Source organism: Mycteria americana, chromosome 5 (assembly GCF_035582795.1).
Source record: "Mycteria americana isolate JAX WOST 10 ecotype Jacksonville Zoo and Gardens chromosome 5, USCA_MyAme_1.0, whole genome shotgun sequence".
Lineage (NCBI taxonomy): Eukaryota > Metazoa > Chordata > Aves > Ciconiiformes > Ciconiidae > Mycteria > Mycteria americana.
In genome coordinates this window covers 36,674,116-36,690,660 of record NC_134369.1, presented here as the reverse complement: position 1 = coordinate 36,690,660, position 16,545 = coordinate 36,674,116, and the positions used below count along the sequence as shown (strand labels likewise).

The following is a 16,545-nucleotide window of genomic DNA, read 5'->3' as shown; positions in this document are numbered from 1 at the left end:
CCGCCTCCCGCCCCCTCACACGCCCGCCCCGCCCGGCCAACGGCAGCGCGCGCGCCCGGAGGTGTGTCCCGCCCCCCGCGGCGCACGCGGCTCAGCGCGCGACGGTCCGGGGGGAGGGGGAGCGCCGGGCAGAGCGGAGCGGCCAACGGCTCCTCCGCAACGGCCAACGCCCCGCACCGCCCGGGGCGCCCCTCCCTCTCCTCCCGCCTCCCGCGGACTAACGCCGCGCCCGGGCCGCCTCCTCCTCCTCCTCGCCGGGGTTTTTCCACTTCCCACCGCCCCCTCCCCGCGAGGACCCTGCGCCGCCGCACCTCAGTGCCGGCGGCAGGCAGAGCTGCCAGGCCCCCCTGGGGCGGCGGGCTGCGGTCCCTTCACGGCCTCCTCTGCGCGGTCCCCCGGGGCAGGTGCCACACCGGCTGCCCTTGCCCCGCCGAGAGGACGGTCACGAAGCATCGGCCAGGCCCGCGGCTGGGGACAGCGGCGCAGCGCGCACGGCCCGCGGGGAGAGGTCTCGGGGAATACCCCTTCCCTTGGTGCTCCCCCTTCGGCTACTGCGGGAGACGAGCCCCGGGGGGACGGATCTTGGTGTGAAATGGTGGAACTTGTAACTGTCCCAGGGGCAGTCACACACGGGGGTGACAGTACTACCCGCACACCACCCAGCCGAGCTCCCTGGCTGGCCACACTGAGCTCCCGAGAGCCACCTCACAGGAATACTACTCCCTGGCTTTACTGAAGAAAAACTGGGGTGACGCTCTTCATCTGATAGCCTTGACAAAGCATTAAAAAAAACACCTCTCAGCACCTGCCTCGAGTATCTAGTCTCGGGGTGTCTTGGCCTGAGACAATTCACAAGTTCTGAAAGCTCTCACCGTTCCTATTCACAGCGCGTTTGAAGGATTACAGATTAAGAAATTATTTAAAAACTAGTAAATGCCCCCATCTTCCCCTTCTGTGACAAGGCAACATGACTCCTACTGTCAAACGTGCAACCTTACCTACCCGTTTGAAAGAAAGGCTGGCAGCATTCATGAGAAGAGAGATGACAGGGTGCAAACATGGTTAAACTGGGACTTGCCAGTGACATGGAAAAACTTCTGCTTTTTCCTCTTAAGGACTTTCCAACTCCTCACCTCTGCATCTCAGTAACTTCCCATGCCTTTTTGTTAATGTGAATTACCATTACCACTCCCCCAGGAGCTCACGCTTCTTTTCCCTCCTGTCACTGACCTTCTCGCTCTTCACATTACTTTTTCTTCTTCTACCCCCTACTCCGATTTTTCTTTCCCCTTCTCCCTGTCCTCATCTCCTAGGCTGTCATACCAGAGCTCCTGTTTATTTACTTCAGTCCTTCTCACCTGTCATTTCAAACATTTATTCCCTTTTCAAAAACCTGTAACTCCCATTTCAATTTATTGTTTTTTCCACTTTCACTCCATCTATAAACTTCTTTCACCCTCTTTTTAACGTCAACATTTTCTCCTCCATTTCTGCAGTTCATTCTCTGCCATTATTTTCTTCTCTCCAGGCCAGCTCACCTTTTCTCTTCAGAGCTCCAGCCCATCCCTCCCCTCGGCTCTTGTGTCACGGTGACATCCTGGACATACCACATGAGTCTTCCACCAGTGCCAATCATCACCCACTCCTCTAGGCCGAGCAAAGACTGTGGCAGTGATTCTTCCAACGCCCCTTGATTTCTCATGTCCGTTACAGACTCCTTTGCTGCCCTTAGAAGAACAAGTTAAGAGGTTTATATATACAGTATCCACCCAAGAGCTTTGAAGATACCATCAATGAAGTAAATTGCTCACAGAAAGATGGTATCTGCAATTAAAGCTAACGGACACACTCCAAGACCGTGGGAGAGGGGGAACAAATAAAAAGGGCAAAGGAGTTAGGATGATCGTTTGGAAATTACAGGTGTCACTGCCAGGCAAGTCATGAAGTAATAATTGAGGAGTATGGAAGAGAACACAATACAAAGACTCATTAAGTCTCTATACACAAAGCCAGGTCTCCAATTTATTAGGTGGCAAGGAACCAGGAAACACTGCTTTAAACTTTGAAAAAAAAAATTAGTGAAAAAAACCAAAAGAGCTTGTAGTAAAGGCTGGTACAGACAAAACCATATTTACGTAGTAGGAATTGCTAATGGCAAATGGGGGAAAAAACCCATCTCTCTTCACCATGGCAAGAGACATACACAACACCACCAAAACCTGTGTCGTTTAAAACTGTTACTAAAAACCAGAGGACGCAAGCAGTGAGTTATCGACATCTGCAAACGGCAGAAGCTCCTGACGCCGACCAAGACTAGGGAAAGAAGCCTGGCGCGGTTTAACCCAGCGAGGCAACCCAACGGCACCACCCTGGGGAGCGAGCGGCGGCCGGGGCGCGGCGGGGCTGGCACCCCGCGGCCGTACCAGGCGGCTGCACACTCACTGCACGGGCGGCTGCCGGGGAGAGGCCGTTTGGCAGGGGAGAGCCAGGCCTGAAGAGCTCCCCCCCAGCTCACCTCAGCTACGGCTCCTCCCGCACGTCCGCGCTAACCCCGCCGCTCCGCGCTCACGGCGGGCCGGGCCGGGCCGGGCCGGGCCGACGCCCGCACTGCCGACCCCCGCTCCGCCGCGGAGCCGGAGCCGGGCCCGGGGCGGGCGAGCAGGGCCCGCGAGAGTGGGAGGCCCAGCAGAAGCGGCCCCGCCCGCCACTCCGGGGCCGCCACCACGGCTTCGCGCCCCGCGCGCACGCACCGGTCGCACGAGGCGCCCACGCGCCCCGCGAGCCCGCGGGGAGGGATGGGGAGGGGCGGGACAGCCGCCCGCCGGGCCGCCCCGCCCACCCCTTCCGCGGCGAGCGAAGCGCCGGAAGTGTGTGGCTGGGCCGTACCATCGAGCCGGGCGGGCCGCTCTAGGCCGCTTTTCGGTGGTTCCGGTGGGGCGGCATGGAGGAGCGGCGGTACCGCTCGGCCTCGGGGGCGCCCATCGCGCTGCGGCGCCGCCAGCACAGCGCCTCCTGCCGGGAGCTGGCCGTGCGCTGCCCCCGCCTGCAGCTGCGCTCGCTCAGCGCCGTCACCTCCGCCGTCTGGCTGGCGGCCTACGGCCTCTTCGTGCTCAGCGAGGTACCCACCGCCCCCCGGGCCGCGGCGCACCCGCCTCGCCCCTTCCCGCCGCCCCTCAGGCCTCTCCGCGGCTCAGACGCCGAGGGGTGACGTCCCCTCGTCCCTGAGCCTGCGTCCCGCTGAAGTACCGGTAGGCGGGTATCAGGGGCTGCGGCTGGCATCCGAGAGGCTCGGTGGCAGTGCGCGTCCCCGAAGCCCGCCGGCCTGGAGGGAGCCACGCAGCCTTTGCCGAGCTGCTCCTCGGACACGGGCAACGCGGGCCAAGGAGGGCGGCCGGAGCCGGTGGAAGGGCGGTCCCCGCGTACCCTGGGCCTCCTCCACGCTGTGGGAACGCCGAGGTGGTGGATCGTGATGAGTATGTGGCGAAAGGGCTAGCCGGCGTCTGAGGGCCCACAGGCTGCGGCCTGGGTGCTCTTGTGGCTTGTAGTTTGTAAGAGGAAAACCTCTAGGCCAGTGTTTTTTCCTAAAAGATTTTTCTTCCCCTCTGAGACTCCACCCTCAGTTCTAGTAAACATTTCACAACAGTTCTCTGTCAGTAACATCATCTGTAGAGACGTTTGTATAATATTTGGTTGAGATTTCTGCACTAAATTTACAAGGCAATAGAATTTTCTTGCGATTTTCAGTTTCAGCTCCCAATTCTTTCAGACCCTACTGTGAAGACTAATTTAAATCTCATTACACATATATCAGCCAGCCAGGTGAATAAAAGGACTCCACCTAAGTAAAACTGCCTTGTAACTGTAGCTTTAATACTATAATTTACTGTGCAATATTGCTTTCTCTAAAGCCATGTTCAATTAATTGTAAGACCAGAGCTCTGTCTTTGCTTGGCTTGTGTTACAGAACAGTATGGTGCTTTCTGCTGCTATCTTCATCACGTTAATCGGCCTGATCGTATACCTGCACTTTGTGAAAATTGACCAGGAATCTCTGTTGGTCATTGGCTCACTCGGCATTCAGGTGACTTCATCCTATGCTTCAGGGAAAGAGAGCACAACCTTCATTGAGATGGGTCAGGTGAAGGATGTGGTTATCAATGAAGCCATCCATATGGTAATCATACACGGTCTTTCTTGTGTATCTGTGGGCACACTCGCATCCAGTATATTTTCATGAGCGTGATTTACCAGAGCAATTAAGCACAGCACTATCCATAGCTTTACTGACATCAGGAGCTTTGTTTCAGATTTCTCTCTTTATTGTCTTATCTGTTCTCTCACCTTTAAAGGAGAGCTCAAGCCAAACAAATAACCTCAAAAAGCCAAATTCATCCCTTAGATAATGCCGCTGACACTGAGCTAGTGGTTTTAGCTCTTTGTGTTGTACCGTTCTTGCAAATTCTGGTGCCAAATTCCATAAGTAGTCAAGATGGAGATAAGAAGATGGACAACACAAGAGAAGATTTTTCCTATTAGAATAGAATAGAATGCTTTGGATTGGAAGGGACCTTTACAGGTCATCTAGTCCAACCCCCCTGCAAGAGCAGGGACATGTTCAGCTAGATCAGGTTGCTCAGAGCCCCATCCAACCTGACCTTGAATGTTTCTAGGGATGGGTTCTCCACTACCTCTCTGGGCAACCTGTTCCAGTGCCTCACCACCCTCATTGTAAAAAATGTCTTAAATCCAATCTAAATCTGCCCTCCCTTAGTTTAAAACCATTGCTCCTTGTCCTGTCACAACAGGCCTTGCTAAAAAGTCTGTCCCTGTCTTTCCTATAGACACCCTTTAAGTACTGGAAGGCTGCTATAAGGTCTCCCAACAGCCTTCTCTTCTCCAGGCTGAACAACCCCAACTGTCTCAGCCTGTCCTCATAAGAGAGGTGCTCCAGCCCTCAGATCATTTTTGTGGCCCTCCTCTGGACTCACTCCAACAGGTCCATGTCCTTCTTGTGCTGAGGGCTCCAGAGCTGGATGCAGTACTCCAGGTGAGGTCTCACCAGAGCAGAGTAGAGTGGCAGAATCACCTCCCTCGACCTGCTGGCCACGCTTCTTTTGATGCAGCTCAGGATACAGTTGGCCTTCTGGGCTGCGAGCGCACGTTGCTCGCTCATGTCCAGCTTTTGTCCATCAGTACTCCCAAGTCCTTTTCCGCAGGGCTGCTCTCGATCACTTCATCCCCCAGCCTGTATTGAAACCGAGGAATGCCCTGACCCAGGACCCTGCACTTGGCCTTGTTGAACCTCATGAGGTTCACACAGGCCCACTTCTCCAGCTTGTCCAGGTCCCTGTGGATGACCTCCCATCCTTCTGGCATGTCAACCACACCACTCAGCTTGGTGTTGTCTGCAAACTTGCTGAGGGTGCACTCGATCTCGCTGTCAATGTCACTGATTAAGATACTAAACAGCACTGGTTCCAATACGGACCCTTGAGGGACACCACTCGTCACTGATCTCCATCTGGACATTGAGCCATTGACCGCTACCCTCTGGATGTGACCATCCAACCAATTGCTTATCCACTGAACAGTCCACCCATTGAATCCGTATCTCTCCAATTCAGAGAGAAGGATGTTGTGGGGGCCCAGGTCAAAGGCTTTACAGAAGTCCAGATAAATGACATCCATTGCTTTTCCCTTGTCCACTGATGTGATAACTCCCTCGTAGAAAGCCACTAGGTTGGTCAGGCAGGACTTGCCCTTGGTGAAGCCATGTTGGCTGTCTCGAATCACCTCCCTGTCCTCCATGTGCTTCAGCATAGCTTCTAGGAGGATCTGTTCCATGATCTTCCCAGGCACAGAGGTGAGGATGACAGGTCAGTAGTTCCCAGGATCCTCCTTTCTACCCTTTTTAAAAATGGCATGTTTCCCTTCTTCCAGTCACCAGGGACTTCACCTGACTGCCATGACTTTTCAAATATCACGGAGAGTGGCTTGGCAGCTACATCAGCCAATTCCTTCAGGACTCTGGGATGCATCTCATCAGGTCCCATAGACTTATGTATGTTCAGGTTCCTCAGGTGGTCACAAACCTGATCTTCCCTTACAGTCGGAGGGGCTTTACCCCCCTGGTCCCCAACATCTTGTCCATTGACTCGGGAAGGGTGAGGGTTTTTCTGCAAAGCTCCTGTAGAAAAGCAGACCTCACCCTTCCAGCATGTGTGTGTCCTTTTCAGGTGAAAAATTTAATAGAAAACAACACAGGTAAAATTAATTTTTTATTGTGTGAAGGGAAGAAAACTATAGATATAAATTTGTAGACTTGGCTGTGGCCTGGCGCGATTGGCCTTCAACCCAATGAGCTGAAGGAGATCCTCTTTCTGTGAGAACTCCAGGCACTTGATAGCATTTTCAAACTCTGGTGATTTTGTCTGTTTGTCTTGTAGCAAAAAGTTATCTACTACCTGTGCATCCTCCTCCAGGACCCTGGAGATCCTCAGGGAGTATCTGAGGTTGTGCCACTCTTTCAGGTGAGTTTGACTGAATGGTGGAGAAATCCAGATCTGTGGTCTGTGTGTGTGTGCCAGTTGTCTAAGCGTATCTTTATTGCACTACAGGTAGCCGATTACAGTTGCCTTGCCCTGCTGGGCCTTCAGGGTGGGTCTTACAGCATTGTGGAATGGGTGGTAATAGAAGTCTCATAGAACTACATACTGGGGATGGTTTTTTCATTTGCCCTCCATTCAGAGAACAGGGAGCTGTGTAAATCTGGACCCAACCAGGAGTTTGTGTGAACTAGAAGTCTTTGACTCACGTAGGGTACTGAGGACTCACACAGCTTTCTATGTGGCCTTATGCTCAGTGTTACCATCATAACTATGGCACTGTGCTGCAGCTGATTTTTCTCTCAGCTCTGCGTGCCAAAAGTGCTCATAAAAACCTCCTTGGCATTAGAATGACTTCCCCTGTCTCACCCGTTGACAAAGATCACAGTACAAGCTGTGAGCAATTTGCTTAATGTATAATAACTTGTTTGCTTTACCACTACCCTGTCTCCCCTTTCTCTTCTCTTGCTAACTTGTTCTGACTGTTCATAATCCCATTTTTGGGATGGATTTTCTTTCTGCATGTACATGCCTAACACAACAATGCCCTGATCCTTGAGTGGTGGTAAGCCGTACAGAGGTACCTCACGTCTTAGACTGCTGAGGTGTATAGCCCCCTCTGTCCTTCTTAATTCACCTGCTGCTGGTGACTGTCATTTTGTAGTCCACATCCAGTTTAGGACTGGATACAGTTAGTTTTCACCTAAATACTTATGGGTATAAATAGACTATTCCATTGATACTTGCTGCTAACTCAGTCCCACAGTTGTCAAGATGTTTACTAACAATAATATAAATTAAGTACTTCACACAGTCAAGGGAAAAAAATGGATTTGCTGGAAATTAACAACTAATAAATTCCAGAGAGCTGCAATCAGGAACCTGGTTTTAGTTATACGTGCTCCTTTCCAGCTTCAAAAAGGCTGCCTGGCATTTGTGTAGTTTCTCTTTTTTTTCTCTTTTTTTTCTAGCTCAACTCTGAACAGTTTTATTTTCATGGAAATATGTTAGTATTGGTACAGTTGATTCCACCAGCAAAGAAGGTACAGAAAGAGCTGTGTCAGTTTGCAATTCATTACCTGTCAGTAATTCTCACTTTAACGTGCAAGTTAGTATGTTACTTAGTTCTGAAGGAGCAGTAATTAGTAACTTTGTTGCATCTCCTTCATTGCGTTCCTCTAAGTTATGTCAGCTTCAAAAATACAATTTACCGTGTCACTGAGCCCAGGAGCACTTCTGTGCTGAACTGACCTATTGTTCTCTTAAGCAACGCTTGCAAGGAGAGGCATTTGATGGACTTTACACAGTAATGCTGTTTTGGGAGCTCAAAAGTCATGGGACCATAGGGACTGTGAGACTGGGAAACTTTCACCTCCTTGCTGGTTTTAATCTGGTCCAGGTTAGAAGTGATGGAAAATCATTATACTTTGACCACCGTTCACTATTTGTGTGAAGTGAATTGATGTTTTCAGTTAACCTTCCATTGTCCTTTTGTTGACAGTACTAGCAGAGGCCAAGGGCCAGGTGTCTGAATTCCCTGTCCTGAAGGTAGATTTTTCAGGGTGGGGGTCTTCTAGGATGGTGGATTAGTGTATGGAAATCTGCTGTTTGGTAGGTCTTTAGAGGGAGTATGGCCTAATAGACAGGTTAATGGGTTGGGAGGTGTGGATGTTCTTCCATGCTGTCACTGTGAACTGTGAGCTGAGAAAGGGGAGGATTCCTGATTCGGTGAGAGATTCAGGCTAACTGCAGAATGGTGCTGCATGTTTTGACCTGACAGCTTTAGGGACTGGAGTTTTTCATCACAGAGCAGGTATGGCTTACGGAATAGCTTTGCACTCCTATATCACCAGCTTACATTAAACACCTCCTGGAGTTTGATGGATTATTTCTCAACAAACATGTAAAAGGGAAATCTATTCTCCGTTGACTTAATGTGAGAAAGCTAATCAACTACAGCTATCTTGCTGTTGCATTCCTTACACATGCATGCTTCTGATAGTCAGCTTTGTGTCAGCTGTCTCCACATTCCTTTCTCTGCCTGACAATCTCACTAGTAGGAGGTTAAAGCTTTCCAGCTCTGTCACAGCCAGTTCAGAGCCTGATTCTCTGTTGTTTGACTTAAATTCTAGAGCTCCAAGCCACGTCTGGACTGCTTGATAGAAGTGTACAAAAGTTGTCAAGAAATCCTGGAGCAGAGGAAGACAGCTCCACAATCAAGTGGAATAAAATAGTAAAAAAAAAATTAAGACAGCAAACTTGCAGCAGGACTTGGAGAGACACATGGAAAAGCAAGCAAAACTGCCCCATGGCTTTTTAAAATTAGAAAGTGGTGCAGCAGTACAGTGATGTTAGGGCTAGAGGCCTGCACAGACTCACAGAGTTGTTATAGAAAATGTCAGCTCAAGCACAGAAGTGAACCTTGAAATCCTCTGCTATGAAGAGAGGTGAGCAGAACTTTTTAGACTCAGACAGAAAAGGTTTTTCCTTGCCTCTCCAGAAAAGAGTTATGGGGAAGTAGGGCAGAGGGAGGCAAGAACATGCATCAAATGTTTACTTTTTTGTGGGTCTGAAAATTATGATAAACTCATAATGTAACCTTGGCCAGACTGCCAAAAATACGCAATTTTTTGTTTCTATTTAACCCTCTGTTTGAAAAAAGCATATGCCACTCTAAGCTGATGTGTGGGCTGGGATGGTAACTTCCTGACCCACAGGAAAATTTCAGAAAGAAAATAACAGAAAATGAAAATATACTGTTGCATTCAGTGATGTTTAATGAGATCAACATAGGACAACAGACTTTGACCTCTTCAGGGATCTGCTTGAAAGAGTCCCATGGGATGGGGCCCTAGAGGGAAGAGGGGTCTGAGAAAGCTGATTGATAGTCAAGGATCACGTCCTCTAAGCTGAAGAACAGCCCATCCCAATGAGCAGGAAGTCAAGCAAAAATGCTAGGAAGCATGGATGAACAAGTTGCTCCTGGCAAAACTCAAACACAGAAAGGAAGTATACAGAAGGTGGAAGCAGGGACAAGCAACTCGGGAGGAATACAGCAACACTGTCCGAGACGCGGTTAGGAAAGCCAAAGCCCACATGGAGTTGAATCTGTTGAGGGATGTCAAAGGCAACAAGAAGTGCTTCTATAAGTACAAAAGTAGCAAAAGGAAGACAGGAAAAATCCAGACCTGTTGCTGAATGGGGCGGGGCATGGTGACACAGGACATGGAAAAGATGTGGCATTAAAAGGGCCACATCAATTGCTCTGAGAATATGAGGAAAATGTGTTGTTGAAAATGATGGTAATGACTCTATGAATAAAGTTTTATTGATCTGTGCCCTCGGGATTAATTTAGGGTTGGGAAATTCTTCTTGGTTGATGAGCTAAAAGTTACTGTAACTTTTAACTGCTATATTTCTCTCTTTTTTCCCATGACTCCTTAGTAATGTAACTGAGACAATTGAAATGTCAGAATAAGAGCTAAACCAGCAAGCTGGCAGGAGCCTAGGGGTCATGCTTAATTTGCATACAATGCCATACTATGCTTGTCTACTTAATCTGTAATTAAAACATGTGGCAACATACCATCATGCAACATGGTAGAGATAAAGTGATTTTTTTTTCCCCCATGGTGCCATGAAGTTTGAAAGACACAGGTCAGCTCATGTCACAGGAAGTATTCTAGTTGTCCAAGTGAAAGGCAGCAGCTTGGGGATGTGCCACTGGCTTTGGGGTAACATTGTCTAGGTTACTTCATTTTTTTATGGTTTTATTTCTCATAAATACTTTAAATGTTGGGGTTGGCCAGATTTTTAATTCCAGTGCTGCCCTAATGTCAGTTGGTAGGTCTCTCTGAAGTTAGTGAAGCTGCACCCTGATGCAAACTGTGGTTGGTTGCAAGTCCAGGCAGAACTGGGAAGGGCGGGTGTTGGGGCAGGGGCAGAAATTGGCTATTAACAAAGGCAGCAGGCCCTCTGAGCATGACTGTGTAGATGACTACAGCAGAAGTCCTTGGACTAGGAACCATGTGGTATACTTGAGTCACATATGGCTCGGGGCGTGATTCGGCGACGTTGTGTTTCTTCATAGGGAGGAGAAATGGTCAAGGCCCTTGAGGAGCACTATAGCAGCAGGAAGATTTGCTGAGCTGTGGGGAGAACGTGTCAGAAAATAAATTATGTCTCAGCAGTGTGGACAGAGTCTTGGGCTTAAGAGTGTGCTGGGAACATTGACTATGCTGTAAAAATCCCATGAAGTCCTGAGAATGTGCATTGAAGAGGTGACCAAGTAGCTGTGTCCCAGGAGGAAGTCTGGAAGATTGTTTTAGCCATCTTTTGAAGGAACGAACATCCTGTGCCCATGGGAGTGCACTTTAGTCATCCACTAAAGCCGAGAGATCAGCAGAGAGAAACTCTGAATACTAAATACTAAATCAAAGTAGGGCAGGTTTGCACCAGATATGTGCCTGGATACCAAACACAATCTTTGTCCATTTTTGTTTCCATCGAGACTATTTTGGCTTTTAAAATAGTTTCTTTCATTCTGAGAATAATACAGTGCAATTCATGATAACTGCATTTTATTAAGGACAAACAGAAATCTCACAGTATCTCACAGCCTTTTACATACACAGAGCAGTTAGGAAAACAAAGGCTTTTGTCATCTCATTCTATGCTGCAGCAATAGTCATTGCCAAAAGCATTGATTAAAATAAAAATTGTTCTCTCTACCAAAGAATCATACAAAATAGATATCTACACAGGGTTGGCTGGTTGAAGTCAGGTAAGCTTTAAATAGGAGGTATATGTGCATCCATCAGAGTGGGGTGGTCCCTGAAATACTCAAGTATTGGTGAATATCTTTAAGAAATAAGGAAGAAAAAAAAGTTCTATGCCATGCTTCTCAATTTAAAGTGCAGTTATGGCAGAAAATAATGAGCTTCAGGACAGCTCTTGCTTATTCAACATCTCTGCTTCCTGCTTGCCCTGGTACAAGTCTCTAAAGACATGAGTGTTAGCACTGTAAGGTAAGTACAGCCTCTGAACTGTGAGCTGGAGACTTTTATGCCTTGAGCATTCCCAGCACCGATGACAGCTCAGCTTATTCTGAAGCAGCTTGGTTACTGGTGGGATACAAGAAGCAGGCTGCCAAACAGACCTTCAGCTACAGGAAGAATTGTTAGGCACAGGTGATTGAGTGAGGAAGAAATGCTCTCTCTATTCAAACTGATGTAGTGATACTAAGCTCGCTCTGTGGGTGTGAGAGAGAGAGGAAATGCATACTAATGACCACTCTATCAGGATATATAGTCACTTAAAATTATCTAAGGAAAAAAAAAAGACTAAATACTTTCTCAAAATTGTTTTTGGCTCAGAAAGCTTCTACCCTTTTCTGTAACTTCAAGGGATGGTCCTTAAATTCATAACAAGTGGGTACATTACAGTATGTGCAAATCAGGTCTCTGTTCATACAATCTTTTCTTGTCTTACGTCTGCCATATTGTTTCCCCAACCCATCCCATGGTGGGTTGTGTTTTTTTCATTTTATGTTACAAAGATGCTGGTAAGGGATTGCTTAGAATGATTTTTGTCTGTCCCATGCTCTTCTCTCTTAATTTGTGGCTTTGCACCCATCATAAGCGTGAAACAAAAACTTCCTGAAGTATCAGCTCCACTGTGTGCATTAGGTGGATGTTTCAAGGTTGGTGCAGGTACTAAGGAGTAAAAACACTGGTATGGTTGGTTTGTTCATTTGCAAATAGCTTTGGTTTGCTATTGCTGAATTCTTTCTAATGGTTGGATTCACACTGTTTTAATTTGGGAAAGTTGCCCGTGAATGCATAATTATTACAAAGTTGCACATGGTACTTTTGAAAGTGCAGTTATTCTTCCTTAGCTTTTTTAGAATGCTTATCAAAATAGCTGAACTCAAGCTAGGTAGATTTAGATTTTTCAAGAAGAATTGCTGTTTTTCTATTTGTTTAAAATCCATTAACCTTCTCAATCATAACGAAGTCCCTTTGAAACAGATCAAAAAACCCCCATTCTTTAGGAAAGTCAGAAGAACAATACTTGCATATACATTTGCTGACTACCTCCTCCTTGCTGTGGTAGCATGAAGGAAGCAGGAGTTTGAAAAGAGCAGCTTCTGTCAAGTCAGAATGGCAGAGCTGCTTTGGGAAGAACTGTTCCAGTTGCTGAAAGACAGAAAAAGTACAAAATTTGCTTGCCTTGTCTTCCTTTGTCTGAGGTTATATGCAGTTTCAAACACATCTCAAAACATCTACAACAGTGATTAACAGAAAGAGTCTTTGAAAGTGCTTGTCTGACGGTGGAGCATGTGACACATTCAGCCCTGCAGTGGAGATCTAATGTTCATCTATTGTGTAGAACAGCATCAACTCCCAAAATGCATCAGTCCTGTAGGAGCTAGGGCATCATCTGACACTGTTCCAGTCCCAGTCATTCTGAGTCCTCAACATGCAAAGACACTAGGTTTCCACCTTTATTTAAAGTTGAAAATATTCTTGAGTACCACTGAAATCTTATTCTATACTCCCTATTTCAGGTCTGAAGTTACCCTTGACTTGCATTGGAATTATTCTTGTCAGTTCCTCTTCTCAACAGTGTCTTCTTTCTTTCTTTCACGTCTGGAGCAATGACTTGGAAAGTTTCTGTCTTTCAATTTTAGCATCAGTTTCAGGGAGGAGTCGTTATAGCTCCAGGGAAATTTAAATTGTCCTCTTGGTTGTGTTAAGCAGTTGCATAAAAACTATTATAGTCTCTGCAAAAAGACTATCTTTGTTCTGGGAGTGGCAACATTGAATTTAAACACTGGTAAAAAACTTCAATATGATGGCTATTCAGAACCAGAGCACAGAGCTGAAGTTACGTCTAAACTACCTGATCAGACTATGTCATGTTCATCTTTACACTCGGGCAATAACCTTTTCAGTGTATTCTAGTTTATGATGCAGTGATATGCAGCTCCTAATACAGGCAGTATTCAACAGGATGCATCCTTATACAGGGTTCATGCCACAGTATCCAGTACCACCTGTTTTTACTTTTAATAGGACTTTGTGCTCAGCCCGCTGCAGTCAGATTCGAGCCTATATACCACTCAAATCTGCCCTGCAGAGGTTGCAGTCTAATTCAGGTAGAAAGTGAGCAAGTTAGGGACTGATGCAAAGAGAAGATTATTGGAAATAAAGATAATAACTGAAAGGGGCTACGATGAGGAAAAGAGGTCACTGGGAGTTTTAAGAGCTGGACTGAGATTCCAGACACAGGGTGTGCAGTGATCTAAAGGCAGGTGCAAAGCTGAAAGTGGGAGGAATCAAAGAAAACATATGTGCTTGTAAGCAAAGCAGTAAGATCAGGAGATGGAAGAAGAATGGGTGCAAGGAAAGAGAGCAGATGTAATGTGACTGGAACACTGTGCAGGCAAATGACTTGAGGCATGGTAGTTTGGATGGACTGTGGCATGGAAAGGAAACTCCTGCACAGGCCCCAAAATCAACATTTTTTTAAAGAGAAAGGACACTGCCTCTACCTACACTAAGGAACTTTGTCTATTATATGGAAAAAGAATCAGAACCTGCATTAAAGTAAGGTGTGTAACCAGCAAAATCATAGCAGTCTGCAATTCAGTACAGAGCAGTGCAAAAAGAAAAAAAAAACAAAAACACCAAAACCAACCCACAACCCCCAAAACCCCTCGCATCCCCAAAGTCATTTGGAATGAGCCCTCAGAGCAGGGTGGGCCCCTTAGTGCTTCGAGGCATGGAAGGAAAAAAGCACCGACTTTCAGTCTCCCAGAGCTTGTTAGCAGGTGTTTTGCTTTGGGAGGGCTGTGTAGAAGATACGAGTGAAGGTGTCGAACGGTAGTTAATATAGCTGGCAATGAGAAGCGTTGCTTCAACAATCTAGGGGAAAAAGAAAATGATTAACTGTAAGTCAATTAGAGGTAAGAGTGCCCTTTGATTTTTAGAACCTATTGACTGCATAACTTTTGCAAATGGCTTTCTCACATGGAATTGTTCGGTTTTGAAATGAAGGTCTGTCTTTAAGAGTTAGGTAGAGTAAGTCTCTTGATTAAAGGTTCCAGCTTACAAGGGATTTATTGAATGTATATAGCTAGTGCAGCAGCCACAAGTACCAGTCCTCAGGGCCTGTACAAAATGCCCAGCTGTGACACTGCCAGCTGGAAAGAAACTCACCGTTCATTTTGTAATTACCTTTGGAATTGCCATTGTGAAAAGGAGTTTTTCAGTGCTGTTTTTTCCAGAACTCCTTTCTTTCGTTTGACTGACTACAATCATGAAGTCATCTCGACAGCCACCAAAGGTCAGCACAGAGGAGTATGAATAAGAGACCTTCAAGTGCTGCAGACAACAGAGAGTTTGAAAGAGTCATAGTTCTGTAAAAGAAAAAACGGCCACCTTAAACTAATATATTTGCTACTTACTGCAAGAACGCCAGATCTCCAGCAGTAATAGGCAGTATAGGTAATTGGCTCTATAGGTAACAGCTGGCAGAGAAATCTCAAATGAGAATCACATTTCTAGTTTTCTCCTAGCTTGCTTGATGCCTCACTGCTTCAGAGCAATAGTCCAAACTTTGTTGTATCCCAGATGGTGGTAGTAAAGCACATACCACTGGGATTTTGAAAGATGTATGAGCATGTTTGCTGCTCATCAAAGAGGCAGTTAGCTGTTTCATGAAACCTTACCTTACACTGTAGCTGTAATTTTCCTTTGTTTATGTAGTACTCAAACATAACACTGACTTCCCTCATCTCTGACTTCTACAAATTAACTTCTGGATCCATTTGAAGTTAAAGACAAACTTTTAGTGACTTTAAGTGGACTCAGGGGAATGTCTTTCTGTGGGAGGTAAGTTATTTTTCTTAAACAGTGTTCCTCACCATACCATAGTGTTATAATCCAGTATGCTGATACCATCTTCATTCACAGCTATCCAGACTGGACAGTCTTCCAATGAGGAAGGCAAAATAGGCTAGAGAAAAAGAAAATTATTAATTTAGATATTTCTTGACCATCACACAAAGATGTTTCTGACCTAAGTCTTGGGCTTTATGGATAAAGCAAGATGAGAGAGAATCCTTTAGGCTTACTGGTCTGACCTGGTTTGATTTTTAAGAGGACTTCTCTCAAAATCTGGAATAACATTTTCAGATTTACATAGAATTTTAGGACTAGTGGCACAAGAGATTGAATGATAATGAAGGTTTTGAGGTTAATTAAATTCCATCAGTGTAGTTAAAACTGAAGGAAATACTAGGACAGAGCAACAAAATGGCAGTTCTGCTCTGCTCTGGTTCTTATACTACTCCCATCAGTCAGGCAGGCAGTGAAACCTGTTGGTTTCTGTAATACCAGTGCACCCAGTACCATCACATCAAGGCAATTTCTTTCTTACAGATTTTGACAACTGTGCATCAATTATCTGTTAAAGATGAGTTATGTGTTGCTATGGCTAACGACATGAACCTTTCCTGGGAATCTGTTATTACGTGGCTAATACCATAGGCTTTGCTGTTTAACTGTTGAAAAGTTAAAAAATGTTAATCATCAGAAATATCAACATTATTTAAATGCTAAAAAGTTTAATATGGGATAATTGTTACATTTTAATATGTGTTTAATTACATATTAAACACACATTAATATATTAATATTGGAACTATTCAATATGCTGGTTCTTCAGTGTCAGTAACCTCAAATACCAGTAACCTCTTCTGCTTTTACTGCTGACAGTGGAAATAATTGTCTTTTTGAAAACTTCTTGTATATTTACTCAGGAGGTCCCTTTCATCCTTAGACTTTATTCAATAACTATAGCAGCTTTGACTTCAAAGCAAGAGACATGTAACTATGAACAAGACCTATCTCAAGCCTTCAACAGAGGAGGTTTC

The 16,545-nt window shown here is 46.1% G+C and overlaps 2 protein-coding genes across 3 annotated transcripts in view; one reads left to right on the top strand and one right to left on the bottom strand.

The window, feature by feature from the left end:
- Positions 1 to 2,850: 2,850 nt before the first annotated feature.
- Positions 2,851 to 9,960, top strand: PIGH (phosphatidylinositol glycan anchor biosynthesis class H). 2 transcript variants are annotated; one of them, XM_075502963.1, is made up of 4 exons: positions 2,851 to 3,118; positions 3,965 to 4,081; positions 6,447 to 6,530; positions 8,738 to 9,960. In XM_075502963.1, the coding sequence occupies exons 1-4, from the start codon at positions 2,942 to 2,944 to the stop codon at positions 8,837 to 8,839; spliced, it is 480 nt and encodes a 159-aa protein (XP_075359078.1). In that variant the 5' UTR covers positions 2,851 to 2,941; the 3' UTR covers positions 8,840 to 9,960. The 2 variants fall into 2 exon arrangements, with proteins under 2 accessions (XP_075359078.1, XP_075359077.1); XM_075502962.1 differs by having other exon boundaries at positions 3,965 to 4,174.
- A 4,396-nt stretch (positions 9,961 to 14,356) lies between these two features.
- The window catches only part of PLEKHH1 (pleckstrin homology, MyTH4 and FERM domain containing H1), a 45,145-nt gene continuing 42,956 nt past the window's right edge, over positions 14,357 to 16,545 (bottom strand). Inside the window, exons 26-28 of the mRNA XM_075501506.1 lie at positions 15,540 to 15,626; positions 14,846 to 14,992; positions 14,357 to 14,533 (exon numbers count right to left, since the gene is read on the bottom strand). Coding sequence (XP_075357621.1) covers positions 14,357 to 14,533; positions 14,846 to 14,992; positions 15,540 to 15,626 — 411 coding nt within the window. The remainder of the gene's footprint in view (positions 14,534 to 14,845; positions 14,993 to 15,539; positions 15,627 to 16,545) is intronic.